General features: G+C 37.2%; 1 protein-coding gene across 5 annotated transcripts in view; it reads right to left on the bottom strand.

The window, feature by feature from the left end:
- The window catches only part of LOC136866267 (PRKC apoptosis WT1 regulator protein), a 303,714-nt gene that overhangs the window by 71,040 nt on the left and 205,892 nt on the right, over positions 1–26,782 (bottom strand). For all 5 annotated transcript variants that reach the window (XM_067143078.2, XM_067143081.2, XM_067143080.2 and 2 more), the window contains one exon: positions 15,310–15,356. In XM_067143078.2, coding sequence (XP_066999179.1) covers positions 15,310–15,356 — 47 coding nt within the window. The remainder of the gene's footprint in view (positions 1–15,309; positions 15,357–26,782) is intronic.

Genomic DNA, 26,782 nt, shown 5'->3' on the forward strand with positions numbered 1-26,782 from the left:
TGCAGCAGTAACTAATTTTCTCCCTGTTAAAGTCAATGTCCTTCCCGTACACATCTAACCCACTCTGATCACTGTTATAGATGTTTTCTAGGACTATATAACAAATTCAATTTCTACGAATATTTCTGCTGTTCCATGGTTTCTAATTCTTTGTTGGTCTTCTCTTTTGTTGTTACAGATGTAATTTTCCATGACAAAACCATGGTGCTTCTTAAAGTTACATGCCTTCGTGTGGCATACTTAAAATCCTGCGCATTATCCTTCGTGAGCAATTTGCATAATCCACTGCTGGATGGTCACATCGTTAATTATTTCATTATTTTGATGTGCAAAAGCAATTTTCTTCTGTGACAGTAAGCGCTATTGCCCTCAGTTTGTAGCAGCGCGATCCACTGTTCTTTACATGCTTTTCTCACAAATATAATTTTTTTGTTTTTGACAGAATGGAACTTTTGTTTCACCAGCGAAAACGAAAGCGGGCCCCTACTTACCACTTCTCCAATATTGAACAGCCTTCTTTTTATAGCCCCTCGTAAGTCCAACCCCTCGTCCACATCGTGGGAAGTGGGCAACGGCATGAAGTACGGGATTGCCTGTAGAGGTGATGTACAGCGGGGACTGTATGTGTCCCAGGACTGCTACGGTAGCTGTAAAGGCCCTTCAGGAACCCTGAAAAGTGACGGCTAACGAGGCTCTGGTGAAGTCTTCAATGGCAGATGCAGAGGAGAAGGAGACCTTTGGAATGGCAAAGCTGGCCATTTCCCATGGGTTAAAGAAATAGGGGGAACCACTGCTTTGCGGTGAAGAGGGATCTTCAAAGGCTAAGAGAGACAACCCCTACATATAACAGCAGGCCTGGAGGCTCAGGTGGCAGCCCCACCACCAAGCTCGGGTGCTGTGCGCTAATAACTTGCGCATCTTAAATCCGATCATTAAAGAAACTGAAGTGAAACGAAATTGTATGGATACCTCGATGATGAACTTTGGCCCGAAACAGAAAATGAGAATTGGTTGTTGGAATGTTAGAACTTTGACAGAGGAAGGTGGCGAAGACTTGGAAGAAAGTTACAGCATAGGCAAGTTAACGACCACAATGGAGACGTTTCATGGATACCTTATGTTCCAGTGGAATGAGAGGAATTAAGTCAAGTATGTTCCTCTTATACCGTAGTTAATATACCGAGTGGGTTGGACGTGTGGTTACGAGCGCGCAGCTGTGAGCTTGCATTCGGGACATAGTGGGTTCGAACCCCATGTTCAGTGCAATGAAGATGGTTTTCCATGGTTTCCCATTTTCACACCAGGCAAATTCTGGGGCTGTACCTTAATCAAGGCCACAGATGCTCCCTTTTGACTCCTAGCCCTTTTCTATACCATCTTTGTCACAACACCTATCAGTGTCGGTGCAACGTAAAGCCAGTTGTAAAAAATAAATATAGTAAATATCTGTAAATTCGTCCTTAAGTGTTCCCTGGTTGGCTACCACCTTCTACCAAGTATTCACCATCAGAACTGTTTGCTCCAGGATCACGTGCAACGTCATTTGAGGCAAAAGTGAGGCACGACATGCTGTCTATGTAAGCAGTCGGCTGGGCTGAGTAGCTCAGATGGTTGAGGCGCTGGTCTTCTGACCCCAACTTGGCAAGTTTGATTCTGGCTCAGTCCGGTGGTATTTAAAGGTGCTCAAATACGTCAGCCTCGTGTCGGTAGATTTATTGGCAAGTAAAGAACTCCTGTGGGACTAAATTCTGGCACCTCGGCACCTCTGAAAACCGCAAAAGTAGTTAGTGGGATGTAAAGCCAATAACATTATTACTATTAAACTTATGTCATTTTCAAGGCAGCTACTGATGACACCTGATGGGAAAAAGTTAAGCACAACCTTTGAAACAGATGCAAACCAACAAATAAACAGACCCATCAACGTACCGTCAATAACATTAGCAACCTAAACAAAAAGGACCCTTTCTCAAAATCAGGAGTATACGAACTCAAGTGCCAAGAACCTAACTGCAACGCCACATACATAGGTCAAACAAAACGTAATTTCCATACAAGATACAAAGAACACAAAAACGCGATCAGATATAATCGGCATTCAGCCTTCGGGGAGCACATCTACGACTGTTCACACCATTTCACAGATATCAACACTGACCTAAAAATTTTACACTTCGAAAATAAAAGTAAATCTTTGAATATAAAAGAAGCAATAGAAATTTACGTTGCAAAAAAAGCTAATGCCAATAACCTGAATGAGCATACACATTTAAATAATTCCCCCCCCCCCCTATTCGCTCTACTCACATAATATCTGACAATACCTACTCATTAAATTACTTCTATCGTAATAATAATAATAATAATAATAATAATAATAATAATAATAATAATAATAATAATAATAATAATGTCCCTTATTTTATTCACCTAAAAAATTATTAATTTGCATTCACCCATATTACATAAAGGTACATTTAACATGGAAAAGGTCAATAACATCTCTCCCCTCTCCAATGTTGATGGAAGGTATATTGCTTTTATCATAATAATAATAATAATAATAATAATAATAATAATAATAATAATAATAATAATAATAATAATAATAATAATAATAATAATACTGTTCCTTACATTTTTTTTCACCTAGAGAAATTATTAAAATGCATTCATCCATATTTCATAAAGGTACAATTAACATGAAATATGTCAATAACGTCTTTACCCTTTCCAATGTTGATGGAAATCCACAGCGCTCCAGCCGCTCTGCCCTACATCTCCCTCCCCTCTCCACACTATAGTCTACTCGATTTAATCATCCAATAGGAGAGATCCACATCGCTCTACAAGGCCCCTCCCTTTCCTGCCCTCCCCTCTCCACGCGCAGCGTGACTCGCCACAAACTTTACATGACCACAGTCCTGAAATAGTGTTTGGTGACAACGGACTTAACATCGGCAGTCTAGATAAGTACGTAAAGTTTTCACTATATTAATAATTGTATATATTTTATTTTTGTCATTACTGTTTCATGTTATCAATAATCTCTCTATCATTGACAAGTTTACGCTACGTAAACAATACTGTACATATATAAGCTTGTTTCTACGTGATTTGATAGAATCTGAGGATGTTCTTGTAGAACGAAACATGTCCTTCTTTGTATGTTAGTGTGTGTTTTACAGATATGTTTATAGTGTTTTAATTTACATTGTATTTGCTGTGCGTTTGACAGAATGAAAAGCCTTTGTTACATTTAACTAAGTCAACACTGGAAAACATGGCTTCATATTTAACGAAATAACATTAGCATCCAGCACATCATGTTCTTGTACGTTGAGAGGCTTAATATCACATGTTTCATGTTTTTTTTCCAATGCCAAAATAATTTTGCCTATGGTGATAACCATTATACGAACAACCATTTGTCCATACGACAACTACAAGCGTATATCATTGTGGTCTCAAATCAGCTGTTAGACAGTGCGAGTTGGGGTAGTATATGGAGTAGCGGCCTCTCGATGAAGCCCGCGGTGCAGTACTGCATAACCGAGCACGCTAATTCAAACATACGAGCTGTAACGTTTTTTGTAGGTTGTACGAGATAATTTCCAAAAGAAGTATTTTGGCCAATGTGTTACATGTGTGTGCAAAATTTACGTACAATCGGCGATTCCCCAATATGTGCCCTTCCCTTTTGAGATAACTAAACATTCTTTTCACCAACCTCCTAGGTATCCACTTTCTATCCTTAAGTCACGTCTTCTTATCAATGTTTTACAAGCATAAGTTAACAGAACACCTGCAATAATCGAAACTAAAACCACAGTTTTTCTCTTGTTCATGACCATTTTGAAAACACATCTAACCACCTTCCTTGCTTCGACTACTTGCACTACGAATCTGCCAAGCACGAGCTTGATCATGCTACATTCAGCCAAGAGATAGTGATTGATGTAGTGCCACAAAAAGCCAGTGTAAAGAGGGACTTAGAAGCACAGCTAGCCAGCTTGAAACTATACTCTGAGAACAGAAATCTGTGCAAAGCCATTTCTGATGTTTTCAAGGATTATCAAGCTTCTTCCTCGAAGAGATAATGCAATGGACTAGAACAAGCCATTATGAAATGAAACATTTCGATTATATGCTGAGTTAGCAATTTTATTCCCTGTATTTCCTGGTCTTTTAGTTGGGTCAGTTTGGCTTGATATGTTGGAGCAATGTCTTGCTGCAGTACAGTGAGTTTTATATTGATTAAAACTGAGTAGTGTTATACTGAGATGTTGCTTACAATAAAACTAACAGCTTCAAAATTCTACTGAATATGCTGCTTCATTTTTTGCTCAATACAATCTAAATGAAATACTGATTTGACATTCATTCTCACAAAGACATCGTTGTTTACCCTTCTCAGGATTACAACACAACAGGTTCCCTATAGGAATCAACATCTATATCATCTGATGACTAGGCAGGCATCAATTTTTGGTAATGAGACAAAGTCTCTCATAGTGCATTGGCATTGTCGGTGGCTCCAAACAGCCTACGCAGTGGCCTCCACGGTATGCACTCGCCATGCGTCTTGGTGGGTGTGCTATTTACCAACTGATGAGCCCGACTTAGTACATTGGGGCGAAACTCTGGCAACCAGGAATGAGTTTTGCTGGAAAATTTATAATGTCCAATAACGGACCATTTATATTGGTATTATAAATTTAAACATTCGGGACAAATATTTCAGGTTTCCTATAGGAATCAAAATCTATATCACAGTGGCCTTACATCGCACCGACACAGATAGGTCTTATGGCGACAATGGGATAGGAAAGAGCTAGGAATTGGAAGGAAGCGGCCGTGGCTTTACTTACGGTATAGCCCCAGCATTTGCCTGGTGTGAAAATGGGAATCCACAGAAAACCATCTTCAGGGCTGCTGACAGTGGGGTTTGAACCCACTATCTCCTGGATGCAAGCTCACAGCTGCACGACCCTAACCGCATGGCCAATTCGCCCGGTAGGAATGAGTTAAGAGTGGAGTTCTGACATATTATAACTAGAGCTGGAATTTCTAGGTAATTACATATTTTCTTCCTTGATATTTAGATTTTGGGAAAAGTTGTGTTAACAAAACTACTTTCATGGCTGACAGACATGCGTGAGATCAGCTCCTCAGTCAAAGTTAATTAGCAGGTGTTATTTCCTAGTAATATATATCAAACATTGTGTTAAAGTGTGCAAACATAGTCTGAAAGTGTTTAAAGTGAAAGTGTCTCCCTGTCGTGGGCATATTTTTATCAGTTCATTAAAATATTCCATTGTGAAACAAGATGACCAGGAGCAACAAGCGCAAAAGCAAGGAAGCGAACGGTAGTGCCAACCTCATGGAAGAGACCGTCACGAGGATCCTGAATGAGAACCTCAGCTCGGGTAAGTTTCTGGACAGAATTATAGAGGCGATATCGGAGTGAGTGACCACACTTGTCATTAAGAAACTAGAGAAATCTCTCCAGTTCAATGCTGAACTTGTAGCGGATTTAAAGAACAAACTTGAGTGTCGGGGCAAGGAAATCCAGGCACTTAGGTCAGAATTCAAAGCTAGAAGCGACTCTCTCGAAGAATATAGTACGAGAAATAACCTTAGAATCTTTGGAGTGCAGGAGAGCTCATAAGAAAATACTGACGAACTTGCCGTAAACGTCTTCAGAGATATAGGCGTGAATATAAACATCAATGATATTGATAGAAGCCACCGTGTTGGGCCTAAATCAGTAGGGAAAACTCGGCCTATCATTGTCAAGTTTACTTCCTATCGTACACGACAAGAAGTATTCCGTAACAAAAGGAGACTAAAGGGCACTCATGTTACCATCCGCGAAGATCTCACGTCCGCTAGACTCTCCATACTGAAGGCCACCATTCACCGTTTCCATGTAGGCAACTGTTGGACTGCAGACGGTGATCTCATCATTAAGAAACCTGATGGGGGCAAAGTGCGCATTAACCGGCTGTGTGACTTACCAGAGGATAGAGATAGCAACTAAACGGACAATTCACTTGACTGTTCTGGTCTCTATTTATTATATTTAATTTTATATAAATACCACCTTAGTGTAATTTAATTAGATTAGCTCACTGTAGTTAGATTATTTCATCCACATAATTATTAATTTTTCATAAGGTAATTAGATTAGCTCATTTTAGTTAGATTATCTCATTCACATAATTATTCATCTTTCATAAGGTGGCTACGAAAACTAATGGGTTACTCTTCTCTGACAGTACTAGACATTCTTTTCCAGCCATAATCCCTTTCAAGGCCTCACTCACCCCTCCACTCTCCACAAACAGAACACGACCTTGTGACAACTGTCCACTGACCAGTTCTGGATTTACCCCCCTTCCTTCTCTCACGAGAGACCTGCTCTTAGCTAAAGTTTCCTCTTTCCCTAATGGTCTCCATATAGCTCATCTAAATGTACATTCATTGTCTACCCATTTCCACGAACTTAAAGAACTTGTCTCGAACGTATTTGATGTTTGCCTTCTCACTGAAACCTGGCTTCATGATCTGATCCCTTCGAAGACTTTCAACATACCTGGCTACTGTTTACTTCAGAACGACAGACCTGGAAAGAGGGGAGGAGGTGTAGCAGCGATAGTCAAAACCAGTTTAAAGCCTAGGATAATTGCATGTTCAGATAACGAATACAATAAATGATCGAAGTTCCTGCTTTTGGAAATATTCGTAGCCCATCAGAAATGTGCTGTCTGTGTGGTGTACAAGCCACCTGCAAATGGACATTTGGAGGATGTAGAGAACGCATTGTTACGCGTACTCCCGCAATATGAACATGTAATTGTCATGGGCGACTTTAGCACAGAACCGGAAACAACAATACCGAATGTCGGCAGTTTTTAAGCATGACTACATCTTGCGATATGAGCATTTTGCAAACACTCCCTACTCACCACACCGCCACGTCACAGACGACAATCGACTTAATGATTTTCAAGAATACAGACAAAGTACAACATGGACAGACATCTGTACCAGGAATTTCAGCTCACGACCTAATATACATATCCTACTCCTTAAAGACCCGAAAAACAAAACCAAGGGCTATTACATTCAGAGATCTCTCTAAAATTGACTACAGTATGTTCACTGAAGATGCACTAGATGTTCCATGGCACCATATACTGGCAGTTGACAACATTGACATTGAAGTAGACATATTTAACAAATATCTGACAGCGCTCTATGATCGACACGCCCCGCCGAAAACAGTATGGGTAATGCGAGCCCCAGCACCGTGGCTACACTTAGAGCTAAAGGAGTTAATGGCAAGACGAGATGCCGCACATAGAAAGTTTAAGCGACAACTGACACAAGACAATTTTGACACATTTAAACGGCTACGAAATAAAACATCGCAGGCAGTACGCAACACTAGAATTAGACATGCACATACCCTGCTAAAGCAAAATACTAGGCCTGCTATGGCTTGGAAAGAACTAAGACACATGGGAATAGGTAAACAAAGAGACGATCATCCTATTGACATATCCCTGGACTCCTTCAATACATATTTTACCATTCCCGGGCATACCATTGACAGAGAAAGGAAACATAGAACACTATACAGCAATTACAACTCCCCTGCACATGACAGAGAAAAATTCTACTTTTCACATGTGACACCCTTGCAAGTTTAACAAGCCATATTTAGAATAAAATCGAAGTCCAAAGGGATAGACAACACAGAAATAGAACTTATTAAGACAATAACTGACATAATTTTACCTACTATAACTCACATATTTAACCATTCACTAATGACTGGCTCATATCCCCCCCTCATGGAAAGTTGCCGTTGTTGTCCCGCTCGCTAAAAAATCACCGCCTGAAGACGTAACTGACTATAGACCTGTGAGCATATTATCGGTGCTTTCAAAAGCCCTAGAATTCATTGTACACCAACAAGTCTCCAACTAGTTGCAAATACACGATATTCTTGACGAACACCAGTTTGGTTTTTGACGTAACCACAGCACTAGTACTGCACTACGTAAGGTTACAGATGACATTCCCAATGCGATGGACAGAAGACAAGTTACCATCTTAGCTCTTCTTGACTTCTCTAAAGCTTTTGACTCAGTTGACATAGACATACTACTTTCCGAACTATTTAAACTCCAGTTCTCGACAAACAGTCTTCAGTGGATGAATTCATACCTCCGCGGTCGTCTGCAGTGTGTAAGAAATAACAATAATGAATATTCATCCTAGCGATTCGTAGAGGTTGGTGTTCCACAGGGATCTGTCCTAGGACCGCTTCTATTTTCTGTCTATATCAATGATATTATGTCGTCGGTAAACAGCTGCAGACACCACATGTACGCTGACAATATACGATTATACTTGCACTGTGAACCGGAAAGACTAACTGATGAAATTAAAAATTTCAATGGAGACTTACAAGAAATCTGTAACTGGACTGACATGCATGGACTTAGATTAAATAACGTAAAATTTCAAGCTATAATAATTTCACATCCTCGGCTTTGTTCAAAAACCATAAGCAAATTCACTTTACAAAAACTCTACCTACAAAATTCACCAATTGATTTCAGTGAATCTGTTGAAGATCTCGGCGTTATGATAGACGAACATCTTTCTTGGAAGCAGCAGGTTACCAGCATCTCCAGGAAAATATTTGCGACACTTAACTCACTTAGAAGATTCCGCAACATATTTTCTCGAGTATTAAAAGAACGCCTGATTTGCACTCTGGTATTACCTCATTTCGACTACTGTGACACCGGGTACAACGACCTGACTGCTACTCTTAATGACAAACTACAACGCGTGCAAAAAGCCTGTGTACGCTATACATGTGACCTATGTGACTTTGACCATGTTACACCTGCCTACAATGAACTCTGTTGGCTAAAACACAAACAGCGCTGTAATCTTCATGCTTTATGCCTTCTTCGTCGAATACTCTCCTCGTGCTCACCTCCCTACTTGTACAGTCAATTCCACCACCTCTCATCCAATCACAGTTTTGGAACATGGTCAAAATCTGATACACTCTTATCTATTCCACCTCACCGCACCACACGATACACAAACTCATTTGTTATTTCTTCGGCACGACAATGGAATGCACTACCTGTCTCTGTCAGAGGAGCCTCACCTGCTAGTTTTAGGCAACTTTGTCACCGCTACCTACTAAGTAATGCTATGGAAATATTGTAGATTTAGCCTTCCTCAAACTATAGACTTTATATAATCCCAATGCTATTGCCAAGGATAATAGAAATTAGCTAATCATGTCATAATTGTGTAAATAATCATCTTCATCATCATCATCACCACTATCATTATTCTCCTATTTTTTTCTTATTTTTATTTTTTATCATAATATTGTATTGTTTAGTAGTTGCAAGTTGTTTCAATTGTAAGTGTATTTATTTCAATTTTGCACATGTAAATACTGTATTTTCTGGTTAGATGGAAGAGAGGGCCTAATGGCCTTAATCCTGCCAGACAAAATAAATCCATTGTATTGTATTGTATTGTATGTCATTTTACATTTTTTATACAGTATATGTACGTATTCTTAGTGATCATAATCATCATCATCTCTGAAGCCTTCCAGCATACTGGGTAGGGTGGTTGTAAATGAGCATTCACCAATGCTGTCTGTCCAAAAATGTTTTGTTGTTCATGACAAATTCCCAACTCCATCCTCTGCTCTCTTAGTGATCTTCTTCTCCTCCTTAGTGATATTACATAAAACTGTTTTAGAGTTTTCGTTTTCTCATGTTATATAAATTGCTGTGTTAAAGATTCACACTTAATGTGGGGCTGATGTCAGTTGCCTGAACAGTGGGGGTAGGTCATTGCGAGTGACAGGTATTTGAAAGGATGACAAATGCAAGTAGACACCAGTCAAATTAGTTTTTCCAAAAGTTCCAATTAGCTTCAGGAAACATTGTTACTTTAATACTAATCATTATGTACTGGTCTTTACATCTTTCATCCCTATTAGAGTTAACCGCTTTTAAACCAGTCACTTGCATATTGAAGTTTGCAGAAATATTTTTCTACATGCGTTTCTATGACCTCTTTCTTACTTAGAAATTTCCAAATCTATTCTTAAATATTTCTTCTTTTGAAATGTCTCAACTAAATTTTAGTTTCTTTTAAACAGTTGAAAAATGTAGTTCATGAACATCAGTTTTCTCAAGAGTTAATATGGCACCAGTTGCGTCCTTGTTGCCTTCAAAGTTAAAACCATGGATTGCAGTTGATGAGTCATTTACAACTGATGGTAAAATAGTGATTTGTCAAGCGTGCAACAAACATATTGCATGTTCCATGAAATCCTAGCTTGAACAACATGCACCAAGTCCTCTGCATAGAAAAAACCAACAAATATTTTTAACAGAGTGCAGCCTTTTCCTTCAAGTAACTCTTTTTTAAAGACTGATCAAACGCAATGATTGCAACCAATATTCCATGGTATAAACTTGGAAGTTCATGAATTCCCATCTTTTCTGGAAAAATACTGCAAGCAACATGTTCATCACCAATATTATGCAAGAATTTTCTTCAAGTCTGCTCTGATGAAGCAATGTACAACATGAGAAAATACAGTATATAGAAAATGCTTTCATATGGGTTGCTGTTGATGAAACAATGGATGCTAAGGGTAGATTAAATGCAAATGTTGTGGTGAGGAAGCTAGAAGCTGACAGTGCCTCAAAGTCAGGTGTGTTCTACTGTAAGGAGCTGGACTAAACATACCACTCAACTATTGCGAGATTTGTGAATGATGAATTTAAAGCTCTGTGGCTAACAGACGCATGAGGAAAAGGTATTTTGATGTTGCAGCATATATGCTTAAAGTTGCAACTGTTTTGAAAGTGTTTTATCCCGATATGCTCCATTTTGTGTCGTCGTTTATGGACTGCAACGTGTTGTCCAAGATATTAGAGCTAAGTTTCCACAAGTGAATAGATTAATTTCAGCATTAAAGAAATATTTCTAAAAGCCCCACACGTGCTATTTTACAAACAGCAATTGCCAGAGGTACCACAGCTCCCAGAACTGGTGTTAACCCTTTCAGACCGTGTACGCACAATTGTGCGGGTTCGTATTTTATTTATGTCTGAGCTTATTTGACGTTTTCTTGGCGCTAGACCGGACTGCAGTGTTTGTGCGGGACACGTAGCATGTACTTCAGCTGTTTTTATTTAGTACTTGACCACCAGGGGGAAGGAAGAAGAGTTTAAAAATACAGTTCATTAGCAATATGGCGGGAAGCAGTAATGCCGAAAGTAAGTATTTATTTATTGCATTCATATTAATCTAGAAGCTTTACTGAATATCAGAATATAATCTATGAAGTGTGTAGATTGTGTAGCAAACGAAAATTGTGAACTTTCAACATCGTACGTAATACCATGAGGTTTTGAATGTTGATACGCACAAATGTGCGGGCTAGGTTTCCTTACAGCCAATGCATGCAGGAGTGCTGGGTGCTGTCGCAAAAAGGACTGAGAAAGAAATCTCGTACTCTACATGAGAAATGTAATGTATAAGATTTTAACTGTTTAAAATCGTTCCACACTGTAAAATAGAACATTTGATCATGTATATGTGCATATTCACATGTACTGAGATTAATTTTTTTAATTTTTTATTTTTTGCAAATAGTGAATGAAGTCCTGACACGCACAATTGCGTGCGTTCTGTTTTTCAGCCGGTAGTTCTTATTTTGTAAAATAAACTGTAAAAACATGTATTTGAGAGCATTTTAGTAAGTTTTTGACGTTTTGACACCTCCAGATTTCATTCAGGTCTGACGACAAGCTGCTGCTGCCAAAAGGGCAGTAATGTCAAAACTCCTCCTCAATGTAGAAAATGTAACGTTTACTTGTGTTTGAACGAAGATTTAATTGTTTAAAATTATTCCCCACTGGAAAATAGAACATTTGATCATGTACATATGTGTATTCACATGCTTTGAGGTAATTTTTCTTTTTTGTAAGTAGTGAAGTCCTGACACGCACAATTGTGCGGGTGCTTTTTTTCAGATGTTAATTTTTATTTTGTAGAATAAACTAAAAATATATGTATTTAAGAGCATTTTAGTCAGTTTTTGACGTACAAACAAAAATTCACACAGCCAGTTTTCTTTCAGGTCTGAAAGGGTTAATGAAGTGGGGAAAATGGATAGAAGAAAACTTCTATAGTGAACATCTAGATGTTATAAAGACTGTTGTAAATGCTTTAGATCCTTAAAGCACTGCATTATTTGTGAACAAAAAACTTCCTTTAAAGACTCCAAAGCAGTCTCCTTAACTGCCTACTTCAGCAGCAACTTAACTGGCTTCCAGAAAGCATCAAACATCTAGAAACATTGGGACTGCCACTGAAAGATGCTATTGCTGTCATAGAGGATGCTACTGAATAAGTATGTAAGTGCTGTGCATGGTGACACTGGTGCAAGTGTAAAGAGTAAATTACAAAACGTTTTGAAGAGAAATCCTGGTTATACAATATTTCACAGCGTGTACCAAATTCTTAAGTGGAGATGATGTTCATACACCTGAGGATAATTCTCCAGCAGAAATTCTTCTCCTAAAATTTGCCCCAGTTATATCACGTAACGTTCAAAGATTTCTCTGCATATCAGACCATCCTGAGAGAAAAAAACTTCTTTCAATGACACCACATAAAACTGCAAAATACATAATTGTTCACTGTACTGCAAAATTTAATGTATAAACGTGCTCTGAGTGTTGTAACTAAGAAAATGTTTGTACTGAATGTGTGTGTGATATATTGATATGACTCCAGAGAACATTAAAAAAAAAAAAAAAAAATTGTTCACTGTACTACAAAATTTAATACAAAGCATGTTTTGTGTGGTAAATGGTAAATTAAGGGACGCCCTGCTGAGTTTTCTAAGTCTTGCAATTTTCATTCGATATTCACAAAATTTTGCGAGTTCATTTATGATGCCAGAATTAAGTTTATTCTAAAATGTGGAACAGTTTGACCCAATAGTTTCTGATTTATAGCACATTTTAGAGAAATAGTTTGCATAATTTTAAAACATCCCATGCATGCCTTTTTATGACTTTGTCATTTGAAATTTTTTGTGATAGTTCTTGGGGATATCTGAATAATTATTAGTATTATTATTAGAAAAATCACATTAGTAATGTTATTAAAGTACTTTTTCTCTCACCTGTTTGCATTTTTCTCAGAAATTCTCAAAATTTTCATATTTGACTGAAGATATCTCTGTGAGATGATATTACTTTTTTAAATGGATAGCAACTTTTATGCATCTCACATGGTAATATAGGCATGTCAAGTTTAAATACAATCAGGTAAAAACTGTTGCACTTACAGCATTTTTAATACTGAAAAATAAAGTTTTGAGAAAAAGCTAATTTTGTAAAAAATATTAGTTTATCTTACAGTAGCTGCATCAAAACTTCCCAGCACCATACATTTCTCCTTCCTTGGCCTTTTTCCTCTCCTCAGCAATAGTTTTTAGCATTCTACTCTTCTTTCTTGCAGTTTTTCTCTCCACTTTATCCTTGGTGGCTCTTTTCCTCTTCCTTGTTCTGTCATGCCCTGCACATACCCTGTACGAAGTGTCACACAGTTTTCTTCCTTCACTTGCCATCTTGTGTTTATTGCAGGCAAGTGCACCCATATTGAATTCTCCTACAGCATTCACAACTGCCATATCAACTCTGAATTTGGAAACAAAGGTTTGCTTATGGCACTTATGTCAAATTATAGGGTGTAAGCTCTCATTTAAGTTCTGAGTCTTGCCCCTTGCACATTTGTTCAAGAGTTCATCATTTGCCAGTCAACCAACTTGGGGGTCAATTAAACCTGCATTTTATCATGACTGTGTGGTGTTTTGCCCTTCGCCATCGCTTTCTTATAGAAGCACCACGAGTTGAACAAACACATGAACACACGACCGAATATAAACATCACCACATGCTTCCTGTTAGAGAACCAATGCCATTGATAAATAAACAATATTTTAAACTAATAATACCCGAAATTTCAACTGTAATTAGTCTTCAGTTTATAATAAACATGAAAGTCACCACAGCATTTATGCACAAAATTGTCACGTGAAAAAGATTTAAATTTGACAATTTCTAATGTTTTCCTGTGCATATAACCATGGAAACTGTGTACAGATGGCAGCACAGACCAGTACTCCAGGAATAGGCGGGAATTCAACAGCGGAAATATGAAATATATTGAAATCTCAAAGGTATTCATCAAGGTAGTGGGCATGGCCTTTCGAAGGGATGTATTGTGTCATTTAAATGCCCGAACAGGACATTTAAAAATGGCCGTACACGAAAAAAAAATCACCATGTGCCCCAAGGAATGGAGTAACTTGTGGGGTAAAAACCTGAATTTATGTTTTCGGACAATTTTGGCTTAAAAACTCAGTAGGGTCCCTCCTTAATATCAAATATGCGATATCACATATTCTACCAGTTCTACATATTTTGGGGCCTTTTGTACATATTTTGACACTTGATACTACATAAAACGCCCAGCTCTAACTATAACTTTTTGTGCTTTTCAGTGGAACATACTTTATTAGCTTCTTGAAAAATATTAAGGCTGCCACAAGGAAAAAGCATAACAAAGACAAATAATATGGTTATATAATTTCTGATAAAAGACACGAAAATAGTAGACAAGATTAAGGACAATTACACAACGATTCAAGCGTTTTAAAAAAATACTAAAAAACCCTGTCAATCAAACAAGCAACACATACCATACCAGAAATGTCCTGGTACAGTGTATGAAAATCTGAAACAGTCAAAAGCAAATTCCTCCTCCTCTTCCTACATTCAGCAACTAAAGAATTGACAGATTTATTGGGATATAAGAATTCACAAAATGGATGATAGAATTTATTATAAAAAGAGAAGTTCTCAATATCATGGCATGAATGTGTACACAACACAAACCTTTCATTTTCTAACTAATTAATGTTGTACATGAGTTGCATGTATGTGAGAAAACTACACCACAGGAATTATACAGTAATCAGTAGATACAAAATAAGGATTACTAAATGGCACAGTGAGACGTCAATCAGAAGAATTTAAAAATGAAGACAAATTTAATGGCATTATTACCGTTGAAAACTATTTACACATTTCTAATTCTTATCATATAGGTAGGAATAAATATCTTCTGGTGGAATAATAAAAATAAATATTTATTTACCTTTTATTCCGTCGCTGTGATGGGTAAGTTTTATGGGAAACTCTTTCCTGTAAAACAAAGAAAACCATCAAGGTTAGCTGTATGTACCTTAAGATACACAATATGTGACCTGGTTGTGTGGAAAGGGGCCTAAAGTCAGATTTTTCGTATAGGAGATTTTTGTGGTTCTAAAATTGCCATAAGCCACTGAGAATGTAAAAAAAAGTTCATGCTTCTAGGTGCAATACTTCAGAAGATATTATTAACTGTTTCTATTAAGAAAACTGTATCTTGAGAAAAATGCAATTACAATTTTAAAAATACAGCATTCACTAATTTTACTACCAATTGTACAAAGTAACTTGATTTACAGTATTAAGAAGACCATAGGTAGCGCAAGAAATCAAAACATAGCAATGAGATTTTCACAACCCAGACACTTTTGTTCTACTCTGCTCTAAAATTTCTATTACAGATTTAGGGTCCCTTTCTGTGCATTGGGTCACATATGTAAAAAATTAAGCAGATGAGGGTCTAAGAACTTCAGACGACTATCATAACCAGCAGACATAACAAATTGAGAAAAGTAACAGCCCTCTCTATTCCCTAGATTTAGGCCCTTTGGGACATTAACATAGCGAAATATCGAATTTTCCATACAAGGACGAGATAAAGCTCATTTTAAGCCTCATGACATGAAGAACAAAATCATGGTTTTAAGGCCCTGAAAACAAATGGTATGGAGATATTGACACCACGCTACCCATGCTCAAGGAATTGGATGAAGAAATGATTGGCCAAAGCCAACGACTCTATAGTAGAATACAGGCCTGGTGTTCGAAGTAGGCACGTGTGTGAATGTAGGCAAGGCCAAGGAGAGATTCTGCTTTAACACTTTAAACTCTTAGCTAGCATAAATCTGCTGTGTTACTTATTGTTTCTGGAACCACATTTGCATGCTAAAAGAGGAGATCAAATATAAACGGGATTTTATTTTTTATGTAAATTCATTTATTGAAAAACACAAGGTAATTCCAAGTTATTTTTCCATATAGTTTCGTGCTTTGAAAATGCATTTGTCCCAGCGTATGGGCAGTTTTTTGATGCCCTCATTGTAAAAAGAACAGGGTCGTGTCACCAGCCAGTTGTGCACAAAGTCTTCTACACTCTCATCATCTTCAAATCGTTGCCCTCTTAGAGCTTCTTTAAGCGGTCCGAACAAATGGAAATTGCAGGGTGATAAGTCCGGGCTGTAAGGAGGATGATTAAGTGTAGTCAGACCTCCAAATTTCTCAACTTCAGATTTTCGGTCAAAAGGCGAGTGACCCATCTGGAACACACTTGCTTGAGCTCCCATAACTAATTCAGACTTGTTTTGCAATTTCTGATACTCTCGCCCATCATCATTAATGTCTTTAACCGCACAAATGTTTTTGCCTGTAATGCTGGTCTGAGGACTGCGATTGTGTTGCTGATTTTCCACACGTTCTCATCCTTCCTTGAACTTTTTATGCCGGGCAAACACACGCGTACTTGACAATGTTTGATCACCGAACTGTGCAGTCAATCTCTGGCAAATTTCCGCCACTGTAACTCCTTCACAAGCAAGAAATTTTATAATTATGTATTGCGCAGTGGAGGGGTGCACTTGTTGGTCCGACATCGTGAGAGTTACTGATGAAATGGCAGGAAATATCTATCAGCACGCTCTGCCCACTCCCAACGGTCCTGCCTAAGCACAGCAGAAGCGCGGGATGAGATCTACCAACTGTTGATGTTCAGGAACAAAAATCCCGTGTATATTTCATCGACCTTCGTATTATCATGATCATGACTGTGAATAGCACCTGAGTGTTACTTTCACTATTTAAGAGATTCTGTTTAAATATTTTAAATGAATATATTGGTACAGATATGATTTATTGTCTGGAGGAAAGCACTGTGAGGGGGTAAGCCACCACTAGTACCCCTAAATGTGGAGGTGGGGAGGGGGTGGAATAAAAAAAATAATGAATACATAATCTTCCGGATCACTGAGATGAATAGTGGCTCTCAGGATGATGTTTGCTTAAGTCCAAGTTCAGACCCCATCAGCATGGGAGGTGAGAAGAGGTAAACCAAAAAAGGTCCATAATGGCTGATATTATGGATGCACCGTATAATCCCGAATACCACCTGCCGCCGAATAAGACCCGCACCCTAAATTTGAGACGAGAAAATACGGAAAAAAATCAAAAATCAAATAACTTGCGTAAATATTTAATTTTCTTCAAATATACCACAAATATAAATTCAAACAGCTTACAATTAATAAAATCATCACAAAGATAGTAAATAAAATTGGTCCAATACTCATATCATTCACAATTCACCGTCATCTGAAGTTTCACCGTAGGAACTTTCGTCGCTGGCATCTTTCCACAAATAGTCATCCTCATTACCGTCCACTGAATTTGAAATTCCACATTTCTTAAAGCTTTTGGACACTAGAACGTTGGGAATGCGCGCCCATGCGGTCTTGATCCAGCTGCATATTAGTCCCACTTCAGACCTCTTCACTCATCCGGTTGGTGTTAACGCGTGATCACCACCAAACATCCATTCAGTGTTGTAGAACTGTTTCACTGCAGTTTTGAAAGGCCGGTTCACGCACATATCCAACGGCTGTAGAATAGAAGCAAGTACTCCGGGAATTATTGCAAGATCGGTTTTCCCTTTCCTCATCATATCTTTTACGGCACCAGTTGTACGTCCTCGGTAATTGTCCAACACAAGCATGTTTCATTTTTGTAACAAAGTTTCCGGGCGACGCTGCCAAACGCACTTCACCCAGTCCTCAACTAACGCACTGTCCATCAAGCCGGACTCATGTGTTCTAACAATAACACCGGATGGCAAGTTTCCTGTTGGAAGTGTTTTCCTTTTCAGAACTACAATGGAGGGAGTTTGGTTCCATCCGCTAATACGCACAACATTACCGTGTATTGTTGCTTTTCGCTACCACCTGTTCTGATGGTTACACTTTTAGAACCCTTCGTATCCACTGTATTTTCGAATGGTATTTCAAAATAGACAGGTGTCTGATAAGCATTCCCAATTAGCAACAGCAAATAAGAATTTTGCTTCCTCAAATGAATAATGTGATGCTGAAAGGCCGTTAATTTTTCTTCATACGAATGCACAATCCCTTTCTCCAATAAAAGTTTCGGATCCATCTGCGGCGTGCAGTAAAACCCTGTGTTTTGAGTTCTTCTGAGATCTCTAGTGCTTTCAATTGACACATTTCACTAGAAACACCAATCATAACTCACGTTTTTCTATCACAAATTTGTGGAGTCGTTCTTCAATCTCCGGAAACACTGCACTCTCCCCGCGGAACGCTCTGCGATCGCTGTTACTTTTTAGAAGTTTTTCCTTCTTCTTCCGCCAATCACGAATACATGATTCATCAATATCATACTTTCTGCCAACGGCACGATTTCCGTATATTTCAGCTTCGCTTACAACTTTATGTTTCTCACGCACAGTAAATGACCACAGACGCCGTTTTGAATCCATCGCTTACTATCGAGACAACACTTTCACGGAACAGATATGGAACTCTAATGTGAGCGAGGTAGACTTCCGTAACCAACAGTCTCAACTCTAGCAAGAACGATATCAGCTATTCGTGCACCCAGCATGCCAGCAACACTTGTGAAACAAATGACAATCGAGCATCCGCAGCAGCGCCTTTCATATTTACCCATATTCTTTGATTTACCGTATTTCATTACCTTACATTTCACGTTTACATGCCACTGTAACCGTATTGAGAAAAATCTATCTTCTTTTCTAGAATGCAACTAAAACACAATAAGACCTGAATTTCCGTTTACATGTGGTATAATGAGTACGGTAACCGTATTCAAATCTCTTTCAAAACTCCATGTAAACATAGTAAATATTTACAAGAATGAACGGCTTGAATATGACCCGCACCCAAGATTTAGAATCAATATTTTGGGGAAACAAGTGAGGGTGGTATTCAGGATTACACGGTATGTGTGTATGTCTACCATAGCTGTCAACCAAATTTGATACACGTATGACTATCTGAAAAAGAAAAAAAAAAGAAAAATAAATAAATATATATATATATATATATATATATATATATATATATATATACTGTGGGGGTATGAAATTTCTAGCACTCCTTTGGGTGGGGGTAGAAAGGGGGTGAAGTTTAAAAATAATAGAAAACTACCAATATTAATGCAGAATCCACTGTTTTCGGGATTGCTGAGATAAACAGTGGCAATCCAGATGTTGTTTAAGCCGAAGTTCAGCCCCATTGGCATGGGAGGTGGCAAGGGGTGAGAGAGAAAATGTCCTACATATGAATATGGGTACGTTCCAGCATAGCTCACAACTAAACTTGGTACACAACTAGGGAGCAGATTTTTGTGTGCTAAAAATGCAAAAAAAGAAAAAAAAAATTGTGCGCTAAAAATCATAAAAATATTTAATAAAAAGTTGAAAATAATCTGCTTTAAAATTCACATAACCACTCTCATTCAGGAGGTAAATAAGTATCAAGTATTGTATTAAAATATGGTGCTACCGAACGTGCACCTTAATCCTTTATAAGGCGGTGGGAATTATTTTCCCACCTCGTGTTTTTTGTCATTTCTGGGCGATGGGAGTTTATTTTCCATGTATTGATGTGTGCTGCACTCTTGGGAATATCTGTGAAACTATTCTGATCTTAGAATCTTAAGCTTCTTTGGAAAACATCTGAATAGTGATATTGTGCCAGCACAACGCCTCTTGTGAACAAGCTTTATGAAGTGAAAATAGGGTAAGAAATCAACATTTTATATGTCTATATACTATTTACATGAATTTTCTTTGTTTATTGTGCATTTTTCTTATTTGTTCTGAGATTATTTACTTCCTTTTACCAACTGAGGAGTTCTGAGATATAAATTTATTTCACATTGTATGTGGGAATATGATTCCCATAGACCACATAGGTGTCCGAAATATTTCTGCTAAATAAAAAGTGAACTAACTGAACTGAAATTGTGTCCATAGGTGGGCCATAGGAATATTGTTACCGACCTCCTAAGCCCTGGATTGTCTTTGTTTTCTGTTGAATTGTATTTTTTAGCACTTATAGAGCCTGTAAATAAAATTGGTTGCAAAATGAAGTGTTTTATTGAGTACTGCCTTATAAAGGGTTAAGGCAAATGGATGTCTGTGTATGGATGGAAAAGTACAGTATGGTATATTCATTTTTGACGTGCCAGAGTAGATATTATGGTACTTACAAAAAAGTAATATTTTGGTTAAATATGGCATAAACTAACTTTGAAAAATTTGTACCAGTTCATACTCACCAATTACAAGCTGGAATATTAGATGCTAGAGGTAGTCTTAGAATTGCAGTGAACAACAAAGATGATCTCCAAACTGAATCACTAGAGGCACCTATTTTTTTTTTTTTTTTGCAAAATTTTGCAATTTTGGCTCAAAACGTGGAATTATTTAAACAAAATCGCAAAATACTTGACGATTTTATGTGGAATCACTTTCTGATCCAAGAAGCCTAACGAAAGGTGACTTAGAAAATGATAAAGTGTCTCATCTAATAATGCAAATTCCCATCCTACGAGAACTTTCATTGGAATATCTTGAGCCAAACACAGTGTTTAGGGATCTGGTTTGTAGTTTATAAACAAGTAGGTAAAGGTATTGATTAAACTGCCATTCTTCTTTCCCTGAAATCAGTATTACATGTAATAAATATCATTTTTGGTCCGTATTGATGATATTTGATTGAAATAATAACAGAAAGTTATTTATTAAATAGACCACCTAATCAATACAAAGTCTGGTCTTGGATGATTTTCATAGATTTGTTAACTAATAGTGGTACATGTTTCACCTTGCATGAAGGCATCATCAGCCATTGTCTTAACCTTAGATGGAAAATAAGCATCTAATTAACATGTAATAATGAAATGAATTTTAAAAATCTTTAAGAGATTTGAAGAAAATTAACACTAAAAAACAAGAAAATTAACATTAAAAATAACAATGATGGTTTAAAAATATACAATGTGATGAGTTACAATGGTTGAAGTATTAACAAAATTAACATTAGGAAGCTGCTATAATAAGTACAAAGGATAAAACAACAGACTATTATACAACAAGTAGTAAGATTGCTATAAAAATAAAGTTGACTGTCTGGCGGTTACAATTAGACGATGGCGAAAAATCGTGTATATTCAAAATAAAGAAGAGAGAATATAAGTCGAAGGTTGGTCGAGAGATCCAAAGTTAATCATAATCTTGAAGATAAAAGACGAAAGTCAGAGGCATATGGGGAAGTTGTAGAACACATTGAGGATATGAAGTTGTAGAATAGAAGTTGAAGAACAGTTTTAAATTGGATCTCTATGGACCATCTCAAATTTGAAGCAATGCTCAAATGTTGCAAAAATGTGAGTTTGTTGATATTCTAGTTGAAAAGGCTTATAATAGTGGAATCTGTAAAAGGAAACAAGAAACCTAGAGTTAATTGTGTGAAAAGATGTTTTAAAAATATTGAAGTGGAATTGTGTACGCTTACCATTCGACGATGACGAAGATAACTTGTAACGTTATGAGTTAGAAGTATTTGCAACCGTAGACTTCTTAGTACGTGTGTTATAGCTGAAGGTTTGTGTTGGAGGGGGTTCTGTTTGCGGTGACGTAACTATTGGCTTGTTTGTAGTACTTGAAGGGGGGCTGCTATTAGTGGGAGGGAAGGAGGAGAGTGTATTACTGTGCGTGTTGTATCGGGGTAAGGCCATTGGAGGGAGCGATGTTACAGTGGGTGTGGCTGTGGGTTTATTGGTTGCATTTGAGTTAGAGGTATTAGCGGTGAGGGGAAGGGAGGGGAGTGTATTAGCTGTAGAGGAGGTGGGAACGCTAATTGATGTGAAGTTGAAGATTTTTAAGAATATGTTGGTGAGGGGAGTTGATTCTCGTAATAGAATAAGAATCTGTTCATACAAGGGGCTTTTTTTTTTATCAATAGTGTCATTTAGGTTCTTATTTTTATTAAAATGCTGGTCGAGGAAAATGAATAAATTTTCATATTCTGTCATAAGGTTTACTTTTATCGACTCTTTTGAGGATATGGAGATCTTGTTATATTGTGGTGAATTTATGCCTGTGTCCCTCATGTGGTTGGCCATTGCGGAGAATTTATTGTGTCTTTGAGCATTGTAATGCTCAGCGTATCTGGTGGAGAAGCTGCAGCCAGTTTGGCCAACATAAGAAAAATTACATGTAGAGCATTTCAATCTGTATATTCCTGATCCAGAGTAACTATTGTCTGTAATGTTAATAAGAGTTGTGATTAAAGAATAAATTACGATTCGTGTTTTTTGTTGTGTAGGCTATTTTTACTTTGTGCTTCATTAATGAATTGGTTATCGGATAAATACTATGGTTAGTGAACGTGAATTTAGCGTATTTTGGTTTGACGGGTTTCAATGGAGTTAAATTTGTAGCTAGTTTCAGTTTGGTTTTATTAATGATTTTATCAATCATATCCGTTGCCAAAGACAGAGTCCGTTAATGTTATTAATAATCTTACTATGTTCGAGATTGTGTAAGTATATATCGGCTAGTATTCCAGATAATGGGTCTCCCATCGCTAAACCTTCCTGTTTTAAAATTTTCTTATTAAAGGTAAAGTAGTTGTTCTCTGAAATGAAATTAAGTAATTTTAACCATTCATCAATTTCATCAATGTCTTTGGCATCGCTATGTTGACGATACCATAGCTATTATTGATAAACAAATCAACAACAGCGATAACATATTATCATTTCTCAACAACTTAGATAATAATATTAAATTCACTAAAGAAGATGAGTTCAATAGCTCTTTGAACTTCTTAGACATCAAGAAAACCCACCTTTTCTCCAACAACCATAAAAAATGATTCTTTACATCCCAACTCACATAAAAAAGCCACTTATCACAGTTTAATGTATAGAGCATTAAAGATCCCTATGTCCTCTATTAATTTAAAGAAAGAATTACTATTCATTAAGGAAATAGCTAAATTCAATGGATTTAACATGGATATGATTGATAAAATCATTAATAAAACCAAACTGAAACTAGCTACAAATTTAACTCCATTGAAACCTGTCAAACCAAAATATGCTAAATTCACGTTCACTAACCATAGTATTTATCCGATAACCAATTCATTAATGAAGCACGAAGTAAAAATAGCCTACACAACAAAAAACACTAATCGTTACTTATTCTTTAATCGCAACTCTATTAACATCACAGACAATAGTTCTGGATCAGGAATATACAGATTGAAATGCTCTACATGTAATTTTTCTCATGTTGGCCAAACTGGCCGCAGCTTCTCCACCAGATACGCTGAGCATTACAATGCTCAAAGACACAATAAATTCTCCGCAATGGCCAACCACATGAGGGACACAGGGCATAAATTCACCACAATAGAACAAGACCTCCATATCCTCAAAAGAGTCGATAAAAGTAAACTTATGACAGAATATGAAAATTTATTCATTTTCCTCGACCAGCATTTTAATAAAGATAAGAACCTAAATGACACTATTGATAAAAAAAGCCCCTTGTATGAACAGATTCTTATTCTATTACGAGAATCAACTTCCCTCACCAACATATTCTTAAAAATCTTCAACCTCACATCAATTAGCGTTCCCACCTCCTCTACAGCTAATACACTCCCCTCCCTTCCCCTCACCGCTAATACCTCTAACTCAAATGCAACCAATAAACCCACAGCCACACCCACTGTAACATCGCTCCCTCCAATGGCCTTACACCGATACAACACGCGCAGTGATACACTCTCCTCCTTCCCTCCCACTAATAGCAGCCCCCCTTCAAGTACTACAAACAAGCCAATAGTTACGTAATCACAAACAGAACCCCCTCCAACACAAACCTTCAGCTATAACACACGTACTAAGGAGTCTACTGTTGCAAATACTTCTAACTCATAACGTTACAAGTTATCTTCGTCATCGTCGAATGGTAAGCGTACACAATTCCACTTCAATATTTTTAAAACATCTTTTCACACAATTAACTCTAGGTTTCTTGTTTCCTTTTACAGATTCCACTATTATAAGCCTTTTCAACTAGAATATCAACAAACTCACATTTTTGCAACATTTGAGCATTGCTTCAAATTTGAGATGGTCCATAGAGATCCAATTTAAAACTGTTCTTCAACTTCTATTCTACAACTTCATATCCTCAATGTGTTCTACAACTTCACCATATGCCTCTGACGTTCGTCTTTTATCTTCAAGATTATGATTAACTTTGGATCTCTCGACCAACCTTCGACTTATATTCTCTCTTCTTTATTTTGAATATACACGATTTTTCGCCATCGTCTAATTGTTAATAATAATAATAATAATAATAATGTTATTTTGCTTTACGTCCCACTAACTACTTTTACGGTTTTCGGAGACGCCGAGGTGCCGGAATTTAGTCCCGCAGGAGTTCTTTTACGTGCCAGTAAATCTACCGAGACAAGGCTGTCGTATTTGTGCACCTTCAAATACCACCGGACTGAGCCAGGATCGAACCTGCCAAGTTGGGGTTAGAAGGCCAGCGCCTTAACCGTCTGAGCCACTCAGCCCGGCTCGTCTAATTGTAACCGCCAGACAGTCAACTTTATTTTTATAGCAATCTTACTACTTGTTGTATAAGAGTCTGTTGATTTATCCCTTGTACTTATTATAGCAGCCTCCTAATGTTAATTTTGTTAATACTTCCACCATTGTAACTCATCACATTGTATATTTTTAAACCATCATTGTTATTTTTAATGTTATTTTTCTTCAAATCTCTTCAAGATTTTAAAAATTCATTTTATTATTACATGTTAATTAGATGCTTATTTTCAATCTAAGATTAAGACAATGGCTGATGATGCCTTCATACAAGGCGAAACATGTACCACTATTAGTTAACAAATCTATGTAAATCATCCAAGACTAGACTTTGTATTGATTAGGTGGTCTATTTAATAAATAACTTTCTGTTATTATTCCAACTGAAATCAGTATACGGGCATTTTGAGAGGTAATTTTCAACGTACTGTAACATAATGTGACAGGAGAATAGCTCTGTCTCCCAGTAATATGGAGCTCATGCGAGGCCTCAAGCTCATGGTATCTATGTCTTTTTCAGACTGATATGTAATTTATGAACGTAGCTATGCCCTACTGGTTAAAGTTGTGGGTAATATCCCCTCCCCCCCAAACATCCTTGCTTTAATATATGGTGTAGTATGTAATTTCAGCAGTAGCATAAACATCATGCTGTTTTGTATATATGTAAAAATAAAATATGATGTTTTACTGCAAATATGAGTACCATTTCATTGCCCGGTTTGCGTCATGAACAGGAGTTACATTACTAACACTTGCCATGGATCGCGGGAGAAAGACGAAAATTATATGATGAAAGAGTATGTTACAAAGAAAATATGCAAAAATAACAAGTCAAGTAGGCCATGAATTAAAATTACGACGATCAGACCTAATGAATCCATGTGACCGTGAGTAAAAAGATTGGATTGTTGTCCCGTGTTGAAAAAAAAAAAAAATCACTTGAAAATAAAATTAACAACGGAACAAAATTACAGGCAAGATTCAGTACACAAGGAAAGAAGAAATCGAAGTCAGAGAAAAGAAATGCTGATAATATAATTACGACAATATATAAAATGTGAAGAAATTCTCGCCAAACCTTAAAATACGAATTGAAACTATTGGACTTGAAAGAAGAATAAGGAAAGAATAAGAGATCGCCTGGTAGTAGTCGCCAATACAAACCCAAAGCCGTTAACCAGAACCTCGTATGGAAATTTAGAGATCGTCAGTTTATTTTTCGAGCTAGCGACAAGCAGAAAGTACTTAAAGTACTGTTCTAAATATTACCTCTTGTGAAATAATTTACTAGAGAGAGAGAAAATATACTCAAAATTATTTATTTACTGATTGGAAAATGCATCTAATGTCATCCTTCAATATGTTTCCATCGCATGTAATCAACGGAGATATTATGACTGAGTAAACCAGGAAGATGGGATTGCAGTCTGGAGGAACCCTTAGCAGCCGTTTTCCGCACCCGAGGCCAGACACCAGAAACCAATGATGACGTGAGCTTGAACTCGAGCCGGGGGCCAAAGAAGTTCCAGGATGAAATCCAACCCAGTCGAATAACGAAAGCAAGATAAGTCGAGTTCCATGCATTTATATTACGTTGTTAAATTATTTATATTTGGATGAGTAGTAGTACATGATTAATTTAATATATTATTGTAGCAAGGTCAATATTTAGCTCTGTGTTCCATGAATAGTCTCTTTAAAAAGGAATCCATATTTCTTGAGAATACGGATTCAGGTAGTCTTTG

Source organism: Anabrus simplex, chromosome 3, assembly GCF_040414725.1.
Source record: "Anabrus simplex isolate iqAnaSimp1 chromosome 3, ASM4041472v1, whole genome shotgun sequence".
Taxonomy (NCBI): Eukaryota; Metazoa; Arthropoda; class Insecta; order Orthoptera; family Tettigoniidae; genus Anabrus; species Anabrus simplex.